Consider the following 21036-nt stretch of genomic DNA (forward strand, 5'->3'; position numbering starts at 1 on the left):
AGGGGTCTTAACGGTTTGCCCAAATGCAGGAAAGTGTTGCAATACTTGGAACGGCATAGAATCGGAGTGGCCTTCCTTCAAGAGACCCACTTTACACCGGGATCTGAGTCTAGATTTGGTAAGAGTTGGGGGTGCCATAGATATTTCTCTTCCTATTCCTCCTATTCTAGAGGTGTGGGTATCTTGATACATAGATCGGTGGGGTTTTAGATGGTTAAGCTGGTGAGGGACTCGGATGGGAGGGCCCTGATAGTACAGGGGATTCAGGGGAGATTATATACTTTGATATGCTATTATGGTCCTAACCAAGACACCACAGAGCCCCTATACTGGATAGAGCGGCAATTGGGGACGCTTCCGAAGGGGAAATCATTTGGGCTGGGGACTTTAATTCTGTTATGGATGCATCCCTGGATAGAGTGGGAAACGCGGTGTGCCCGGTCACTAGGACTTCTATTAAACTTCGTGGCATGTGTCCAGTGTGGGATATTGATGACATCTGGAGGGTGAGGAATCCTGGAACGAGCCAATTCACACATTACTCAGCGCCGCACAGCTCGGCGGCTCGACTGGATTATTTCCTGGTGTCCAGGGTAACCATGGGTCGGTCCGCTGGGGTGGGTATCCTGGCCCGCACTCTGTCGGACCACGCTCCGGTTTTGTTGTCGATCCGTTTGGAGGGCCGGGATAAGGTGAGGCCTCCCTGGAGGTTTAAGAGCGAAGTGCTTACGGACAGGGTCTGTAAGGAGGAATTGGCGAAGGCCATAGAGGCATACTTTGAGGTTAATGAGGGGTCGGTGTCATCTGCTGGCGTTCTATGGGAAGGATTTAAGTGCGTGATTAGGGGGGAATGTATAGCTAAAGAGCTGGGGATTCTGAAAAAGCTGCGGAGTGATTTGGCCGATACGGAGGAGGAAATTCGGGTGTTACAGGAGGAGGCCCCCGTTCCGAGTCGTACTCGGCAGGGTGTCATCAAGGGGAAGTTGCAGGAGTATCAGGCACTGGCGCAGAGGGAAGTTAAGTATCTGTGGGACAAAGCAGCTCCTCGGAAATATGGTGAGGGACAGGCCCCGGGACGGTCACTTGCTAGGATAACTCGGTCGGGTGGTCGGGATAATAGGGTTACGATGATTACAGACGGGAGAGGAGTTGATCATTACGAAGATGAGGGCCTCGCCCATGAATTTGAGGAATTTTATGGCCACCTGTACTTGCCGCAGTTGGCGGCGACACGGGCGGATCTGGAGGCGTTTCTCGACGAGGTGGGGTTATATTGGTGTTCAGAGGAACAGAGGGAGGGGCTCAATGGACCAGTAACACTGGAGGAGGTGGTGGGTGCTATCAAGTCTCTGCCGGCCGGGAATTCTCCGGGCCCGGACAGCTTCACAGTCGAATTCTAGAAGTGCTATGCTGAGAGCCTGGCGCCACGCTTGTTGGCAATGTATCGGGTGGCGATATCCATGGGGCGCTTACCAGAAGCACTTAGGGAAGCCATAGTTGTCATACTTTTGAAACCTGGGAAGCCTGAGGGGGACTGCTCATCATATCGCCCAATTTCGCTTATCAACCTTGATAATAAGATCTTGGTGAAAGTCCTAGCGAGACGGCTTGCGCCGCTGATGCCCACCTTGGTGAAGGTGGATCAGGCGGTGTTCATTCCGGGTCGGTCGACTTCTTTCGGATTGCGGAGGATGTTCGGTCTGATGTCGGCACTGCCGTTAGAGGACCTGGTGGTGGCGGTCCTGTTGGATGCCACCAAAGCATTTGATTCCGTTGAATGGCCATTTCTATTCACTGTTTTACAGAGGCTGGGCCTGGGCAAGTTTTTTATATCTCTGGTATCCCTTCTTTACACTGACCCGGTGGCCAAGGTGAGGGTGAATGGGCAGAATACTAAGGTACTGTCGCTGGAGCGGGGGACACGCCAAGGTTGCCCGCTGTCCCCTCTGCTCTTCGCCTTGGCGATAGAACACTGAGCAGAGTGGGTTCGCGAGTTTCATCTACAGCGAGGGGTTCAGCTGCATGCTCATAAGGTGGTTATATCGTTATACGCGGACAATATGGTCCTGTTCATTCGTCATCCTGAAACTAATTTAGACCCGGTTAAACAATAGCGCGGACGCACTGCATGAGATGTGTTCCTAAGGCAATCAGAGCAAAGGCTATGGTGGATGCTCTGTAACGTACACAGTGGGTGAAAGTAGGCGAGTCTGCGCCTCCAACGAGAGGAAACTTAAGAGACATTGCATCTTGGTGTGTACAAAGGCCGATAGGGCATGCCACGGAGGAGGCTGGCAGAGCTTTTGGGGTTCTGAGGCCCCCATGCCTGGGTAAGGCCTTGGACATTGGAACGGACATTGGTGTGCCCTTCTCCCCCTGATTGTGGAGCATAAGAGGTGGGGGGGGACCCACAACACACATACGGCTGCTGCGTCATGTCTAATAAGCCTCTAAGACAAAAAGTGAAGCAACCTACGCTGGATGAATTTGCCAGAACACCGACGGGCCCGGAAAGCGCCAGGAGCAAAAACAAGCTTCCCGCGGGTAAAATGGCCGCCGAGGGTCCAAATCAAGAGGTGCTGGCTGCAATTGCAGACTTGAAAGCAGACTTGAAAGCGGCCTGGGAGGCAAAGCTCGAAATAGTTGTGGTTGACTTGAAAATAGTGTTGGACCTTAAGGTCGGTGAAGTGCACGAGGAGGTGAATCTACTCCGACAGGATGTGAGGTCCCTGTCGGAGCGCACAGAGAGCGGAGTTGGAACACAGCGGACGGCGCCTCACACAAGTCGGAACTGCATGCCCTGGTGCAAAGAGTGGGGAACCTGGAGAGTAGAGCGGAGGAAGCGGAAGGACGCGCCGGAAGGAACAATATCCACATTGTGGGTATACCGGAGGGAACAGAGGGCCATAACCCCACAGAGTTTGTCGAAAACATGTTACAGGAGATAACCGGAGGAGTTCTGTCTCAAGGATTTACCGTGGAACGAGCGCACAGGGCGCTGACAAGGAGGCCGCCGACAGGCAACCCGCCTAGGCCAGTCATCGCCAAGATCCTCAGGATCAGGAAAGGATTCTGGAGCACTTTCGCAAAGGTGGAACAATCAAGCGAGGGGAGGCAAACATAACAGCCTACCCGGACTACACCCTGATGGTGCAGCGGAGCCGAATGAACTTCGGGGCTGTTAAGAGGAGACGGAGAGAGGCGGGTCAGAAATACATGCTACTTTACCCGGCGAAATTGAAGGTCTTTCATAAAAATAAAACTTTATTTTTCGACACTCCAGAGGATGCCATGGGATGGCTTGATACGCAGGGCTGCCCCCAGGAGCCTGACATCCAGGCGGAAGAAATAAGTAATGAGTAATGGAAGCACAGGGAGATGGTGCGGCTTAAGGCTATGGGACTTGATTATAGTCATTGATGTGGCCTGTTCGTAGACGGGCCCGGAGTAGGATAGATAATGCGTTGTGTGCACAGTGACTGCTGCTTTATTAAGGAGCCTTTCAGGGCTAGTCCTCACACCCCCATTTAGTATTAATAGTTAAGTGGCCATTAGGGCGACTTCACCCTACTGAGCTCTGAGCGTACCAGACAGGGCTAGATGTGGGGGTGCCTGAGATCCAGGGATGGAGCTGGGCAACAGTTGGGGAGGGAGTTGTTGGGGAAGGGATGGGTGAGGGGAGGGGAGGGGAGGGAGGCGGAGAGTTCGATGTGTATATAGTATATATATATTCACATTACTCGGCCCCACAACAGCTGCACACTCGACTCGATTATGCCTTTGCCACATCAGATGTAATGATAGAGATCGTTCACATAGAATATAAAGCGAGGGTCCTGTCGGATCACTCGCCCCTGGTTCTGGGGTGACAATACAGCCGCCCGGTTTTTCGGGAGGATATAAGAGATGAGATCATTAGCTATTTTGAGGTGAACACAGGCAGCGTTGACTCTGCCGGGACACTGTGGGAGGCTTTTATGGTGGTGATGCAGAGTTTGGCCATCTCAAAATCAAAAGGCCTGCAGGATGGGGTCCTGGCTGATTTACAGAGGGTGGAAGGGGACTTAGAAAGACAACTAAAAAGTGAAAGCATAGACGCTGAGCTGGTGCTTAAACTACAGCAACAGTGCATGGAATACTGGGAAAGGCTCTGCAACCTTAATTACAAAAAGTACGTTGAGAGACAACATGCGGGTGGAGATAAAACGGGCCGTCTATTGGCGTGGCTATATAAGAGTGAAACCCCTAGGCCCCCGATTAGGACGATAACCAGAGAAGATGGGGAGGTGGCAGACACCCAAGAGGGAGTCAATAGGGAATTTGCGGATTATTATAGAGAACTATATGAGGATAGAGGAGGAGGCAGCCGGGATGAGATGCTGGAAACTCTGCAAGATATAGGATTGCTCAAGATAAGCGCAGAAGAAAGAGAAGAACTAGACGCCCCAATTACTTTGGAGGAGTTGGAGGAGGTTGTTGGGCAGCTACCTACTAGTAAGACCCCGGGAGCAGATGGATTACCTAGTGAATTTTATAAAGCATATGGGGCGGAAGTGCTCCCCCCAATGTTGGAAATGCTCAATGAGGCGTTTGAAGTGGGACGATTGCCGGAGTCGCTCAGAGAAGCGATCATAATGCCACTCCCTAAACCTAATAAACCTGGGCATGGCTGCGGTTCATACAGGCCGTTGTCGATGCTGAACCAGGACAGCAAGATATTAACGGCGGTCCTGGCGAATAGACTGCGGAAAGTAATTAGCGAATTAATACACCCGGACCAAACGGGCTATGTCCCGGACAGGAATATTACGCACAACCACAGGCGACTCCATCGGGTGATTGAATGAGGCTGTGACAATGAAGGAGAGATGGCAATCGAGTCTTTGGACGCAGTAAAAGCTTTCGACTCGGTCAGATGGGCGTGGCTGCTGGCGGGTTTGGGAGAGTATGGAATGGGGCCGGGGTACATTAGGTGGGCGGAGATGCTGTATAGTGCGCCAATAGCCAGAGTGCGACCAGGAACAGTGGTATCTGAGAGATGGCAACTTAGCAGAGGCACTAGACAGGGGTGCCCCTGGTCCCCCGATGTTGTACATTCTGGCTCTGGAGCCCCTGGCACTATACCTGAGGCAGCAATACGACACGATAGGTATTGAGGTTGGGGGAGAACGGCACCTGATATCCCTATATGGGGATGATTTGTTATTATACTTGAGATACCCGGAAGAAAATGTTCAGTATATTCTGGAGGTGATGGAAAGGTATGCGAGGTTGTCCGGCATAGCGGTGAATACCCAAAAATCCAGGATTTTCCCACTAGCCAGTTACAAGGGAATTCCTGCAGAAAGGTTGCCGGTGTTACAGGTGCCGTGGACGGTGGGCTCTTTCCGCTACCTTGGAATAGATGTGTGCCATACGGCGGAGGAGGAACACAGGTGTAATACCGTGATGCCATTGAGAAAATCCACAAATGTATGAGGTTTTGGGAGAAACTGCCCCTAGCGATGATGGGGCGGAGAGCGATGCTTAAGATGGTGGTTCTGCCTAGGCTCCTACATTATTTTAGCAATATCCCACATATGATTCCCAAAGGTTTTTTTTGTTCAATTAAATGGTATGTGTAGAGACTTCCTGTGGCATGGTACCCGGAATAGAGTAGCGCTCTGGAAGTTGCAGAACTTTCATGAAAAAGGGGGTGTCAAGCTACCTAATTTTGAGGCCTATTATATAGCGAGTCAATTACAGTTTGTGGCCAAATGGCTCTCCGATGAAGCGACCCCTGAACTTAGATTGTTTGGGCAGGACTGTGCCCCGTTTTACCTGAAAGAAATTATCTGGTTGCCTGAGTCAGAAATAAAGAAGTGCCCGGGGATGATGAGGCTTGGGTGGAAAATGTGGCGACAAGCATGTATAATGATGGGGGACCCGCTCCCGTGTTCCCCGCAGGTACCTCTGGTTGCTTTGGCGGGAGGAGATGAGCAACTGAGGGTGATTATTAGAACCTTTTGGGAGGCGGTGGGGCTGGTGACGTTGGGAGATATATGGCAGGAGGGGACCATCAGGGAGTTTGAAGGACTTGGAGAGGAGGAAGGACTACATGGTGGCCAGTATGTTACGTACCACAGGCTGGTGCGGAAGATTCGGATAACGTGGCCTGAATCGGTGTTGGCAGAGGAACCGGATGCCATTATGGGGATGATATATGACACAACTGAAGGGGGGCATGAGATCTCTAGATTGTATGAGATGGTAATGACTAAGGTTGAAAAGGAATTGACACATTTGAGATTGGATTGGGAAACCGAGGTGGGAGCCCAAATGAAGGATGGGATGTGGGAGCGGGCCCTGGGATACCATAAGAAAGTATCTAGGAATGCCAGATTGCAGCAAATACAGTTGTACGTAACGCATAGAGCGTATATGACCCCGCTGAGAATATCTAAATTCAGGAATGCTGGGAGACAGGCGTGCCCTAAGTGCGATGAGGAAAATGCTGATATGACGTACATGTTTTGGGCATGCCCAGTGATCGAGTGTTTCTGGATGGAAGGAAGTCGCACAAAAGCTAGCAGAGAAAGGGGTCACGCTCGCCGTAGACACGGCTTGGACCTGCCTGTTGGGAGGGTTTCCTAGGCCACGAAAACTGAAGCATGTTGGGAAGCTGAAACACTTGGCGTACGTGCTTGCAAAGCGAAGGATAGCTATGGGATGGAAAAAGTGTCATAAGCCACGGGTGGAGGTGTGGTGGAAAGAATTACAGAAATGGGCAGAGGCTGAAACGATGGTGTGGCAGGAGGCAAGTAGCATGTCTTGGGAGGAAAAAGTGGGTACCCTGATGGCATGGAAAGCACTGATATCTGGTCTATTTGGAACAATGTTAGATCCAGAGGAATCTGATGAAAATGATGCCCTGCCGAGTGTAGCAGATACTGAGTGTGAAGGACAAACGGGCTCGTGAAGTGGGGTGGGAACAGGGGGGCAGTGAATGAAGACTAATTGATGTTAATGTAATAATTGTGGCTTGCACTGCGTGTTTGGTTTGCATTGTTGGTTGTATTGAAAAACTAATATAATTCTTTTTTTAAAAAAAATATATGAGCAGTTTCTTGGTGTGGGATTAAGGCTTTTGTTTCATCGAGGACGGTTTACAGTTATTTTCCAGGCCATCCCCGCTGCCCGGGTCACGCTGAGGATAATGATGCACTGTGGAAGGTGAAAGATACAGTGTTTGCTCTAACACTAGCTCATGTCCGACTGGTCGTGGGAACGGGCTTTCAGCGGATCTGCCAGGGAGCGGAGGCAACAGGGTAGACGAGGACTCTCCGAAGGTGGGGGCCGTGCTGCAGCGCACATGGAGTCATGTCTTAAGATGGCGTTCTGGTTTTCAAAATGGTTCCCAGGGTCTAGCCTAATACAGTACGTTTGGTCCATGTGTCGGCCAGTAGTCCACCCACCACCTGTGCCCTGGTGGCAGAGGGGCCCCTGACGAATCATGGACATCACAAGGAGGGGAATGCAGGGGTCTCTTTGACCTGTCCTCCCATACACTCTGAAGGCCTTCCTGCCATCTGTACGGGGAAATAATGTCCTGATGGTGACGGACAACACAGTGGCCATGTACTGCCTCAACAAGACAGGTGGTGTAGGGTCACGACCACTGTGCAGAGAGGCAATGCAGCTCTGGTTCTGGGCAATTCAAGAAGGAATCTCTCTATCAGCAGTTCACCTAGCTGGAGAGCAGAACACTGCGGTGGACGATCTGAGCAGGCAGAGCACAGTCTCCCACGAGCGGGAACTAGCTCAGGAAGTCCTTCAAGAGATCTTCAACCATTGGGGAGCCTCTCAAGTGGATCTGTCCATGACCAGTGTCAAACGGAACTGCAAACTGTTTTGCTTAAGGGAATTTCCTCCAAGAGGAACTATTGGGGACGCGTTCGTGGTGGACGGGATTTCCCACTCCTGTATGCGTTCCCTCCAGTCCCAGTCACTTCTTGCTTGATCAGGGGGTTGTGAATGTTCGGGAAACCCATGAACATTGTTGCCCAGGATTTGGCCAGGAGAACGTTCTGGACTGTCCATCTGCCCTCCAATACGTCTTCCACAAACAGAGGATCTTCTCTCGTAAGAGGAAGGTTGGGTTCTCCACCCAGAGGTCAAGACACTCAGCCTTCACGCATGGTTTATGAAAGGCTGAGATACAAGCATTGAGACCCCTCGGAGGACGTAATGGAGGTTTTTGCTTTTCGGCCAGTAGACCAGCAACAAAATCTTTGCCGTTGGAACAAGTTCAGCAACTGTTGAAACTATAAGAATGTGGATCCCTTTCTGTGTGAAACACCTACGGTGCTTACCTTTTCGTTACATTTGGGAAATCTGTGGCTCCAGATGGGAACAATTAAGGGTTACCTAGCAGTGCTTTCTATTTTCAAGCACTCTTCAGAGGAGGATTCACATTTTAAGATCCCTTTGATATCCACCATTCCCATTCAATGTCCCTGTATGGGACCTCAATTTAGTGTTTAAGTTTTTAACATGCATTCCCTTTGAGCCTTTACACTCATGCCCTGTAAGGCTCTTGATATTAAAAGCCATTTTGCTTATTGCAGTAACCTCAGCCCGCAGGGTAAGCGAGTTGCAGGCCCTTTCCTGTAAACCTCCACATACAGTTTTCTATAAAGACAAGGTCATTCTCAAGGTAAAGCCTTCTTTTTTATCGAGGGTAGTCTACGACTTCCACTTGTCACAAAAAATTATATTACCAACCTTCTATCCACCTCCTCATTCAGGAAAGGAAGAGGAAAGGTTGCATAGACTGGACCCCAAAGGGGCTCTGTTTTGTATATATCCAGAATGGCTAATTTTCGCCAAGTTGACCAATTATTCATTGGCTATCCTGGTTCCAAATTGGGTCTTGCGATTACTAAGCCGCCCATATCCAGGTGGATCATCCTGGCTATTGGAGAATGCTACAGGTTAGCCGGCAGGGACCCTCCGGAAGGCCTAAGAGCACATTCCACAAGGGACATGGCAACCTCTGCTGCTCTTCATAGAGGTGTCCCAATCAATGATATTTGTTCAGCGACCACGTGGTCATCTATCCATACCTTCGTAAGACATTACTGCCTGGATCTATCTTACAGTCAGGGAGAACAATTTGCAAAAGCACTCCTTCCTTCAGTCCATGATTAGGTCTAAATTTAATTAGTACTCCCACCTCCAAATAATTACTGCTTTGAGAGCATATTACAAGATTAGGAATATGTCGCAGGACACAATCCATTCAAAGAACAAGTTACTTACTCCTGGTAACGCTCTTTTGATTGGATGTTCCTCCCACGTACTCCTCATCTCCCCCTTCCAGCCTACCTCACTGCACAAATTACGTGTTAATACACTTTATGCTTTCTGTGAGCCTACAGTCTAGGGTACGCCTGGTAATTCCTCTTCAGGAGAGGGAAAACAGAACTGAAGCCAACAGGCACTGCGTGCGCCACTTATACTGAGGATGACGTCGAACGGAGGCCCTTGAGGGACCTCCACTCGACGACACTGCACACCGAGCCCTGTGTTGAAAAAATAATTCTGAAACTGCTGAAGCTGGGGAGATAATTATCATAAGATGAGGAATACGCGGGAGGAACATTTAATCAAATGAACATTACCAGGGTTAAGTAACTTGTTCTTCTGTCTTCGTGTACAAATGGTATTTGTCTGGAATTGCTTTCAACAAGACGGAGGCTTCTTCAGATAGGTAATTGACCATTTCTGGTGCCGCATTCTGATCACACATTTATTTCTTGTCGCTTGCAGGGGTGGGGTGGCTCTATTCTTCGTGTTTTTGTCAGGCTTAAGTGTGAATCAGGAACCACAACAATGGCACAATGCAAGGTAGCTAGTGAACACGTTCTTCTCCATGACCTTGTGAGATGCATGTATGCTTGTTGATCGCACACCCAAAAAAATCCTTTATTGAGATCAGGAATGAACAGTGGTTTATTGCACTTGCTGTTAGTTCGTACAGGAACTGTGCTGTTTACTCTAAAACGGAACTGGTATTCTGCTGCTGCTTGTACTTTCATTGGGTTTCTTTTGCTTCAATCCATGTTAGCTTCGACGTGTTTGTACCTCAGATGGCACCTGCCAACCGCCCTGCCGCACAGCTTACTACTGCCGCCTCCCGCTTATTTGCCACAAACGACACTCCTACCATCTTGAGTAATGGGCATGTGCTACACCTCGCACACTCTTCATCATCTCTGTCCATTAGTTCAACTTGTACTCCGTGCCCTTGGACCATGCACCTCTTTACAAGGAAAAAAAGATTTATTTCAATACAAAAAGGAAAAAGTGACAAGAGGTCCCGTCAAACCAAACTGCCACAGAGCTCTCGCTCTGGTACTTTAAAGCAAACACAGGGTTACAAGAGAAAACATTGTCATTAAAGATGCACACAATATATACAGTGTTCATTCTCCACCGTCATACGCTACCCCATATATACATACTACCCGTCCCCTTTTAGTTCCTTGACCGATTGGCCACATTCTACTCTACCTCTGCCCTCTAACACGTGGTCTCCCTACTTCCATCACCTTGGTTTCCAGCTACTGGATTGGCGAATTTACCTGGAATGTTACCCGCCACATTGGCCTTATCAGGTGGTGTGGCCATTAGCATGCACTCAGTGGATAGCTCTGAGGTTAAATTGGGCTCTTCGAATAATGGGGAACTTCTCTTGATGCCAGACAGCTGGCACCCCCACCATGACTCCCTGCTCAGGACTCTATTTTTTGGCATTACCTCTTGCTCCTCATATCACAAATCACTGATGCTCCCTCCCCCATTATCAGTTACCCTTCCTTGGTACACCTTCTAGCTGTCTCCTGGAAACATTAATCGCTCAGATTTTTATGGATTTAGGAATTCTGTTTTCCAGCCGTCAGGCAGTTCAATTAAGACAGCCATTCTCCCAGGGGAATCTAGTGCCCTAAATCTTAACCGGGCATGTTGGCTTCTCAAGACCTCTACCCCAGCTCCCATGAGTTTGTCCTTCAGGACGGGCACAGCCGTACCCTTGCTCTGCCGTTCACGTTCCATTCAGGTTTTGCAGGTTGGATACAATGAAAACATTATCTTGTTGTTATGAGTACTGTTATTCTCAGCTTCACTGTTGGGGCTTGGGAAGGGATGAACCCTGCTCTGTTCCCAACAAAATGTACAAACCGCTAGGCCTCTCGTTCAAAATGGTGATGCTTCAGTGTTTCCCGAACCCTGGCCCTATGTCTACCTTCCCAAAATCGCACATCCTATTTCACAACTGCTACACAAAGTCACACATGCCCTATACCTAGGCCTATCAGTGTTTCTATGTTTGCTTACAAAATAAATGCCTTTCTTGTCCCCGTCTTTATTCATGTTCCCCCCTGCAAGCGCACACACCCACTTTCTTGTGAGCTAATAGATTTTTCTGAATCGTTTCGGGTACCTGGGAGCAGCACTTGCACCACATCTCAGCTCATTAGTTACCCAGCATTGAATCACCAAGATTGGGTTTTAGGTAGTTGCTGGTCATCCATGTTTGGGTAAGTGGCAAGCATTCCATGAAAATGTATTGCATCCTGTGCACAATTGACCTGGAGGTACCTCTGTGTGCTGTGTGCATACTGATTTGAGGTGTTTGGGTTGCTCAGGATTGCACCAATGGGCTTAGTGTAAATATTGAGTCCTGTGGGATTCCGCAAATGATATGCAGCCCATCTACACTGTCCAGTGTGTGTTTACAATATAGGCTGAGATCCAGTTGAGGACTGTATCATAGCGGAAAAAAATGTTTGCTCTCCAATTATAACAACATTGATTGCATCATCTGTACTTTTAGTCCTATCCTACAAAGTAGCCAATTAGAGACTTTCTTTGGAATGCATGATCACGTTCTCTGTGCAGGAAAAAAGCAAAGCATTGTTGTAAGCCATTTATGCTGGAACATATGTGTACCAGAAGTATGTCTAGACAAATAATGACTATTGGATTGTATTTGTCTTTTTAAAATGTTTTCTCAATTATCTAGGAACTGGGTGCCCTGTCTCTTGATGGTTACTTTCACCTTTGGAAAGCTGAACATACATTAGCAAAGGTAATGCATTTTTGTACATACATTGCATCGTCTTCATTTGTTTAGTTTGCAAGATACATTAACTCCCCATGTCTTGCAGTATTGTGGTTATATTATTCCTCCTGAGGAGGTTGCCTTTTTTATGGAAGTAAAAAGGACTCCTTCTGGGACATTGTATATGCTTATGTTATGTTATATTGTGTGTGCAATTTAAAATGTAATGTTTGATACGCTGCAGGCTCTCCTTCGGTGAGGGGGATAGCTCAGGGGCAACGCGTTTGTCTTAGAAGCAAGACAATGCAGCGCAACACTGGTTTCTATCCCGATCCCGCACTTAGAAACCAATCTCTGGTATCATGCAAGTTATAAAAGAACAATTATATTGGGGGCGAAGGGAGTACTTCAATATCAACCTTCTGTAACCAGGGAAATTGTTTCTGTGAACTCTTTGTTCACTAGTGTCTTCGGTTTGCAAATGCTATCTTGGATACAACCTTAAATCCAGATCTGCGAGTGAGCATGGGAAGAAGCTCATTGTCGCACATGTGATGAACTCTGCAGAGTACTCTCCAAAACCCTACCTGAAGTATCCTCGCAGGTGGCATGGCGAAGGCAGCTGCTACCTGATCCTTTTAGCTGGGTGGATCACCTGGGAGGGGAAATCCCCAAAAGGGACAGGAGGACGCGCTTAGGAGGGACGCAGTATTTGTCTTCCTTAAAGCGGGAGAGATCTATGGTGCAAGAATATGTAATGGCTTCCTTCCCAAGGTTATGCATCTTGTTGGTTCTGAAAACTCTTAATCAACATAGGAAACTGAATATTTAAACTGTAACTTCTTGTGAATCTGATTCACCCTTAAATCTGAATATCAAGAAGACTTCCCTTCATAAAGTTGCCCACATTTATTGTAGTGAAACCTTTTGTAATCAACTGGAGAATGATAGATGTGGACATTGGGCAAGATGAGCCTTTTGGTATAGGGATTTCTTGTGTGTCTGGTGGACTAGGCTCAGTGAATCTATGAGCGAGGCATAGTGGAGATGTCTTGGAAAGGCACTTGTGAGTGAAAGTTTTAAAAATAATTATTTCTTGTATCGGGAGCCAGTGAGCCTCTCTTCTGGCGAGAGTGATATGGTCCTGTTTAGGAAGGTTTAGTGCTGACCGGAGAACATTATTTTGGATCACTTGTAGTTTGTGAATGTTACTCTTGGTGGAACCAGTGAATAGTGTGTTGCAGTAATCCAGGCTTACCCCTATGATGGCACAGGTGTTAGGGAGATGTATCATTTTTATGCTTCATCCCATCTCCTAGTGAGACCCCAGCACTTTTTGCTGGACTGCTTGACCTTTTTCTTTCTATCCTGAATGAGGGGAACCTTGTTGCCCTCATTCATTCTCATTTGCCCTGACTTTTGGACTCTGTTCTGTGTTTTATCTTTACTATGGAGTCTGCTTTCCTCCATATCTCTAGGCATCTGTGTTTAACTTTTGAAGCTCAGAGCATCTTATGTGCAGTGTTGCTGGGAACCCTTTGGGTTCTCCTTTGAGATGCTTTCCTTATCCTTACTAACTACAGTTCTTAAGGATGGAGGGATACTTTGTATCCTTCCTAAAACTTTATGCTATGAGAGATTAGCACACGCCACCGTATGTGGAGTGCTAAGGAGAGACATAGTATCCCCCTTCTCTCTGCTCCTGTGACTTTTTAGTCACATAAAAAACCCTATAGCTATGGCTTGTGGCAGTGGATGTGTTCTACCAACTAGTGTGCTTTTTTTGTTACCGCAGACTGCATTCACAGTCTCGGTTGTGCACAATAGTGTCACCTATGTTCTAATATGTTGGCTCTTTTCTTCATTTGACATTCTAGCATGGTTGTTCTTTGTTAGCCCTTCTATCATTCTGGGAAGGGGAGGTCTGTGTGTGTTTTGCCTTTGGCAAGAACCCTTGGGTGTACCCGCCTCGCCTCCAGTGTGTCTGTGCAGGCAGGAAGTGGGGGAGGAGTTTTTCACTCCCCTGCCCTTTGTCTGCCAGAGTGCCTGAAAGGAACCAGTTCCCACTGCAGAGGGGAGTGTGTGGAAAAACCGAATAAAAGGTGAGGATCCTGAGGTGAAAGGCAAGTCGCCCACCGGATCAGAAGAACCAAATCTGAAGACAACCAGAGACGTCTGCAGACCCTACCAATCAGCACAAAGTGACCACTGCTGTCCTGACCCCATTTTCGAATCTCCTGAGGTGCTGTGACTCTCCAGAGCTGGGGACCACGAATACAAGGAGACCTCCGTCTCATTTGCAGTGCAATTCCTTTGCAGGGCCGAATCCGTCCAGAACTTGGGTGAGCTCCAGTTGGACCTCCAGAGGCATGATCCGACTCGTTCAAGTCCCCTCAACAGAGTGCAGGACTTCATAAGCGAAGATCGACCAGGCAAATACCATCTTTTCTTGGTGCTGAGAAAAAGGCACCAAAACCGCAGACCGACCAAGGAGACTAAAGAAGTCCGTGCCAAGGGTCCTCTCTCGAGATTCATGAAGACACATCCCATTCAGATTCCTTCCTTTCGTCACCAGACCGAGGAATCAGGAGACTGTGTCCGTTGCAGCTGCACAGACGAGAATCTAGCTACGAGCATTTCTTCTAACCTAAGGTACTGTGGGGTAAAGGGTATAACTGGAGTGCGTGAAGAGGTGTCCAGGGTGTCAACTCTACTTCTGACCCAAGCTGCCAGCTTGTGTCCCTTTAGGGAGTACTTTCGCAAGGTCCCCCTAGTTTTGTTATATTACTAAGAGATTATCCTAGAGACTGTTCTGCTACTTCTTAAGATGTTGGATACACTCACTTTTTCGTATAGTTGGGGATTGGACTTTTAAAGCGTTAGTTAGCCTGAAAGGTGTCTCTAGAACGTTAAGCTCTACTGTTGTGTGATTAACCAAACTCTTTCCTTCCTAAAATACTTTCTTATGTGGTTTTGCTAACTAAACACAAATACTGTATATCTGTGAAATAACATGAGTGCGCAGTAGTACCGATAATATGGTGCAACTGTCATCAATGTCAAACTCTGAAACCATTGTGACGATAATAAATGTATATTTTAGTGTAACATTTTATGTGCAATTGTTTTTTTTGGACTATATTTACTGTGTTCAGTGTACTTACCTACAGCCCACATCTTCATCCTATGATGAGCAAGGCTGCTCTGCCATTGTACCAAGATCCTTTGGGTAGTACAGACATATACTAAGAGTTGGGGACCTGTATGCCAAGGGATAGTTTTGAGGTCTTACCTCAGGTGGACTTTAGGAAAACTGCCCTAACAACAGGCGGTAGTGAGGCGGCTGGCCTCAGATAGGAATAGCCTGCAGGAATTGATTTTGATAGTGTATTCCGCAGAGGAGGAGATAGCATTAATTTGGCGAGTAAGGGAGAGAGAGGTGTTGAGGTGGATTCCAAATGTTTTGACTGACTGAGACGTGGGATGTTAATACCGTCTTTTAGGCAAGATTGTATGCAGTACCCTTTGAGTGCACTACAATAACCCTGACCTCCTGGCAATAGGGACCCAACCTTTGGTATACATCTGAACTGCACAGGTTGGTAGTGTGGCTGAGCAGCCAGGCTTATCTCAAGAGGGGTCAATGTGAGCAGTAAGCTTGTGACACAGAGTCTCACAGTACCAGTTATTCAAATAAACTCTTACACTCAAGGTTTCATGATAACACGATTATTAATTTATTTCACAGTCAGTTATATAAGCCTTCTTCAGAAGGGAGCAATATATGTAACACTTATAATACACTTTGTTAGGCAAGATTGTATGCAGTATCCTTTGGGTGCGCTACAACAACCCTGACCTCCTCGCAGTAGGAACCCAACCTTTGGTATAAGTCTGTACTAGACAGGTTGGTAGCGTGTTGGGCAGCCAGGCTTATCTCAAGAGGGGTCATTGTGAGCTGCAGGGGAGTTACACAGAGATTCACAGTGACAAGTATTCAAATAAACTCTTACACACAAGATTTCTTGAGTAAACAATTATTGATGTATTTACAAATCAGTTATAGTATGCCTTCTTCAGTATGGAGCAATATAAAACAATACACAAATATACTTCAAAAATACACACTTTCAGTTATCTAAATCAACAAATACCCATTTGGGATGACACACAGGCACTACCTACCCCCTCAGGTGACTTCAATAGCTAGGGTGCTGTTGGCATTAATATATTACTGTTGCATGAGAGTTCAGAATAAACCAAGTATTCACACTTTTATTCTTAAGTAGGTAAGTACTTTCAATACAACCCCCAAATGCAAAGTCAGTTTACCGTTTCCTAGAAGGAAAGCAAAACACATAAGCAGAAGAGAGAAGAGTCATTCAGGGAGCCAGGCCAATGATAAGTTAGCAAAGGTTAAGGTGAGCTGAAGCTCTTCTTGTAGGTAAGTAGAAAGTCTTTTCCAATGGTTAAAAAGTCTTGGTAGAATAGAAGAAATGAAAGTAGTGCCACAAGCTGATTAGACTTTTTAAGAAAAGAAGCTGCTAGCAACTCTACACATGCAACCAAGCAAGTCTCCATGAGGACAAGTGGCTAGACAACAAGAGGTAAGTTCTCTTAGACTTTACAGTACCTTAAGTTGAAGATAAAGTGCAGCAGATGACTTCTGTTCCTGTGCAGCTCTCCAGATCTCGCTGTTCCTGGGCCTCCGTCGTGGGGACAAGCGGGAGGACTTCTAGGGACTCCTGCACTTCAATGGGGCGGTCGCTGCTTGCAACCGGCAAACTTAAAACAAGTGGCTGTTCAGTGTTTCAGCTCCTCGCGTCTACCGTAAATAGCAATACTGCGGTTCCTGGCTGTCAAATTGGGCTTTCCTTGCTTCTGGGTTCCTGCACTCTGTTGAGGGGGCTCAAGCTCGGTCAGTCCTGCTTTCTGGCAGTCCGGAGCATCTTCCTGGAGCTCCTGGCCAGCTTAAAAGCAATGCACACGAACTAGTGTTCCTCTCCCTGCTATCCGGTTCCAGCAGCAATGGCAGTGGATACTCGACCAGCTTTGAGAGGATATGCAGGTGGCTTACTTTGGAGTTAATTGGTCCCACCAACTCAAAGGGAGAAGTCGTCCTTCCAGGAGCTTCTCTGTCGATACAAATTTTAAGTTTCAGCACAGCAGCAGGGCTTCACCGGGCAAACCAACGGTCCAGGAGTTGAAGCAGGCGTCCTCTTCAAGTTCTTCTTCGGATTCCTTCGTCCAGTGGTCAACACTGCCTTCCAGGCCAAAAAGCCTAGCCTTTTATGCAGCTTGCTCCCATTCATTCCAGCCTAGCTGTCAGTCACCCAGCAGGGTGGCTGCCCTTGCCGGACAGCCAGCCGGCCAATCCCCTAAGAGTGCATTCCTGTCTCCTAGGAGACTAAGAACAGGGAGTTTCGGGTACCTCCCTTGCTTACTGCCCCAGCCAGACACCCTGGAGCCCGAGGCAGGCTTCACTCGTGAATCCTGCCAAAGGCAAAATTAACAAAGGGCCCAAACCTGGTTTGGCGCGCAGGGTAAATCTCAAGAAGGACCTTTCCACAAAGAAATGGCGAAAAAAGACCAGGCCATTTTGACAAAAATGACACCCATGGGTGTTTTCCCGTGGCTGCGAACGTAGCCCGTGGTAAAATCCCATAATGGTAGTAAAAAGTAAACCACTGCCACCAGCCATTCAGTGAGGGAAGGGTAACATAAAAATGTTACATGAGAAGCTAGACGATGGAGATACTAAGTAACCCCTCCAGCACCCTATGGTAAAATAGTGTGTGCTGGGTCTTGAAAGTTACAAATGTAAGTAAAGTCAATTTCACTTTACTGCTCTGGGAAACTGTAGTTTATCCCAGGGAAGGTATTTAAACCTTGGAAGACTTCCCTGTGCCACTGCACTGAAGGTGCTGTGTGACACAATGCAAAAGATGATGCCTATGGAGTGCGTCAGACTCCACAACCAAAAAGAAACAGTGTACAAAATCACATTAAAATACATGCGAGAGTGGGAAAAAGGCGCTCACTCTCGCCAGGTTAAATAAAACAAATCCTCAAAATCCAACAAAGTTGCTGGGAGTCTCTAAGGTAGAGGGAATTATCACATTTCTGAGAATTCTCCCTAACACACTCTGTTTCTCTAAATCAGATGACACCCATTGGGAATGGCACACAGACACTTCCTACACCCCCAGGTGACTTAAATAGCTAGGTCACTTTTGACATTGAGTTATCACTGGTACATTTAGAGCAATACTGAGTTTGGTGTAAAAGATAGGGGAATAAAACAAAGGTTAACAAATAATTCACAAACTGGTAAGTACTTTTGGGACCTTCAAATGCAGAGTAAATTAACCCTTTCCTGGTGGAAGGGCCAAAGCACAAAGTCAGAGGTAAAGAAGAGTCTCTCAGGGAACCAGGACAGCCATTGTTAATTGCACTATGTATAGGGGACCTGAAGATCTTCTTTGCAGGTAGGTAAAAAGTCTTGCACAATGTTTTTAGAAATGTTTGTAGAAAATAGAACACTTGAAGGGCCACACGCTGGGAGGCTTGTGAGAGGCAAAGTTATAGCATCTATGCAAGTTAACCAAGACAGGTCTCTACTGAGAGCAAGCAGAGTTAAGTTTTCTTAGACTTTACATTACCTCTGGTTAGAAGAAATGGTTCCAGCTGGCATTTGTTCCTGTACAGCTCTGCAGATCCGGTATTTCCTGAGCCTCAGTCGTGGGGACAAGAGGGAGGACGTTTGGGGACTCATGCTCAGCAATGGGAAGGTCAGCGGCAGCAATGGGCAAACTTTGTTTGTGTTTCAGCTTCTTGCGTCTGACAGCAAATAGCAAAACTGCAGTTCTCGAATACCACTATGGACTTTCCTTGCATCTGGGGTCCAGCGCACTGTTGAGGTGGCTCAGGCTTGGTCAGTACTGCTTCAGGTAAGTCCGCAGGATCTTCCTGGCACTCGGGTCCCACTTAAAAGCAACACACACAATCTGGTGTTCCTCTCCCTGGCACTTAGTTTCCGGCAGCAGTGGAAGTACAGCCAACTCCCAGAGGATGTCCAGAAAGGCTTACGTTGGAGTTGATTGGTCCCACCAACTCAAGGGGAGAAGTCGTCCTTACAGGGATTCTCTAGTCAAGGCGAATTCGGGGCTTCAGCACAGCAGCAAGGCTTCACCGGGCAAACCAGGAGTTGCATCAGGCGTTCCTTTGTCCAGTGGTCGAGTCTGCCTTCCAAGCCAAAAAGCCTTGCCTTTTATGCAGGTTTCTCCCATTCATTCCAGCCTAGCTGCCAATCACAGAGCAGGGTGGCTGTCCTTGCTGGACAGCCAGCCGGCCAATTACCTTTTTGGTGCATTCCTGTAACCAAGGAGATTAAGCACAGGGAGTTTTTGGGCACCTCACTCACTTCCTGCCCCTGCCAGACATTCTGGAGCCAGAGGTGGCCTTCACTCGTGAATACCGGCAAAGTCAAAACGAACAAAGGGACCAAACTTGTTTTGGCGCGCAGAGTAAATCTCAAGAAGGACCTTTCCAACAAGAAACGGTGAAAAAAGAAGACCGGGCCATTTAGACGAAATGGGCACCCATGGGTGCTTTACTGCAGCTGCGAACGCATCCCGCGGTAAAAACTCCCAATGGTAGTTAAAAGTAAACCACTGCCACGAGTCATTAATTGCAGAAAGGGTAACATAAAATTGTTACGTGAGAAATTAGACAAAGGGGATATTAAATAACCCCTCCAGCACCCGATTGTAAGATGCTGTGTGCTGGGTTTAGAAAGTTACAAATGTAAGTAAAGTCAATTTCACTTTACTGCTCTTGGAAACAGTAGTTTCACCAAGAGAAGGTATTTAAATCTTTGTGAAATGTAAGAGACTTCCCTGTGCCACTGCACTGAAGGTGCTGTGTGTCACAATGTAAAGATGACTCCTATGGAGTTTGTCAGACTCCAAAGTTAAAAAACTGAGTCCAAATCACAATATACACGAGAGAGTGAGAAAAAAGGGCTCACTCTCTCCAGGTTAGAAATTAAAAGTCGTGAAGTCAAGCAAAAGAGCTGGGGGTCTCTAAGATAGAAGGGAATTACCACAATTCTGAGAATTCTGCCTAACACTCGCCCCCCCCCAGAATAAGGGACAGGAGGATTTAATCTACACCTGGATGAATCTCCTTACTCCAGCCGGTCATACTTTCTGGAGAGACTACCAGCATTTAGGTGATTACATCCTGACCTATGTTCCATAGTAAAATCAAACCCCTGAAGGCTGATGGACCAGCTTAACAATTTAGGATTTTCCCCCTTCATCTGTATTAACCATCTCAAGGGTTGGTGGTCTGTTTGAATTACAGAAGTAGACCCATACAAGTATTGTCTAAACTTCTTCAGAGACCACACAATGGCAAAACATTCACTTTCTATGGTTGCCCACCTTGTTTCTCGGTCCTTCAGTTTCCTACTGATGAAGCAGATCGGGTGTTCCCCGCCTTTCTCATCCAGCTGACTCAGAGCTGCACCTATTCTTGGGGAGTAAAAACCAATGGTTACTTTCACAATTACATTCAGTAATGCAAGGACAGTAGAGCCTACCAGTTGTACAGTGAGACTCAGCACAAATCACATAATCGGTCAACTGGATAATATACTTTTTGTGAATAGTGGAACACTTATTCCAGGTACAGTAAAAACCTGTAACTACTTTTGTGATAACACACAGTTATACTGGTTGAGTAAAACCTATGGATGTAATATTCAATTACAGGTGCTTTTGAGATCAGCGAAACACAGATTGAGATAAGCAGTAACTCTAACTTATTTTTGGATGGCACACAGCTAACTCAAGTTGAGTAAAACCCATATACTTTTTTAATCTCCCACGGAGTCCAGGTTAGATCTTCCCCAACTATACAAGTGA

General features: G+C 47.2%; 1 protein-coding gene across 1 annotated transcript in view; it reads left to right on the forward strand.

Annotated features, from left to right (window-relative positions):
* The window catches only part of DCAF12 (DDB1 and CUL4 associated factor 12), a 402526-nt gene that overhangs the window by 182952 nt on the left and 198538 nt on the right, over nt 1-21036 (forward strand). Inside the window, exon 6 of the mRNA XM_069626849.1 lies at nt 12068-12133. Within this exon, the coding sequence (XP_069482950.1) occupies nt 12068-12133 (66 nt within the window). The remainder of the gene's footprint in view (nt 1-12067; nt 12134-21036) is intronic.

This window comes from Ambystoma mexicanum, chromosome 6p (genome assembly GCF_040938575.1).
Source record: "Ambystoma mexicanum isolate Mex_15411 chromosome 6p, UKY_AmexF1_1, whole genome shotgun sequence".
Classification (NCBI taxonomy): domain Eukaryota; kingdom Metazoa; phylum Chordata; class Amphibia; order Caudata; family Ambystomatidae; genus Ambystoma; species Ambystoma mexicanum.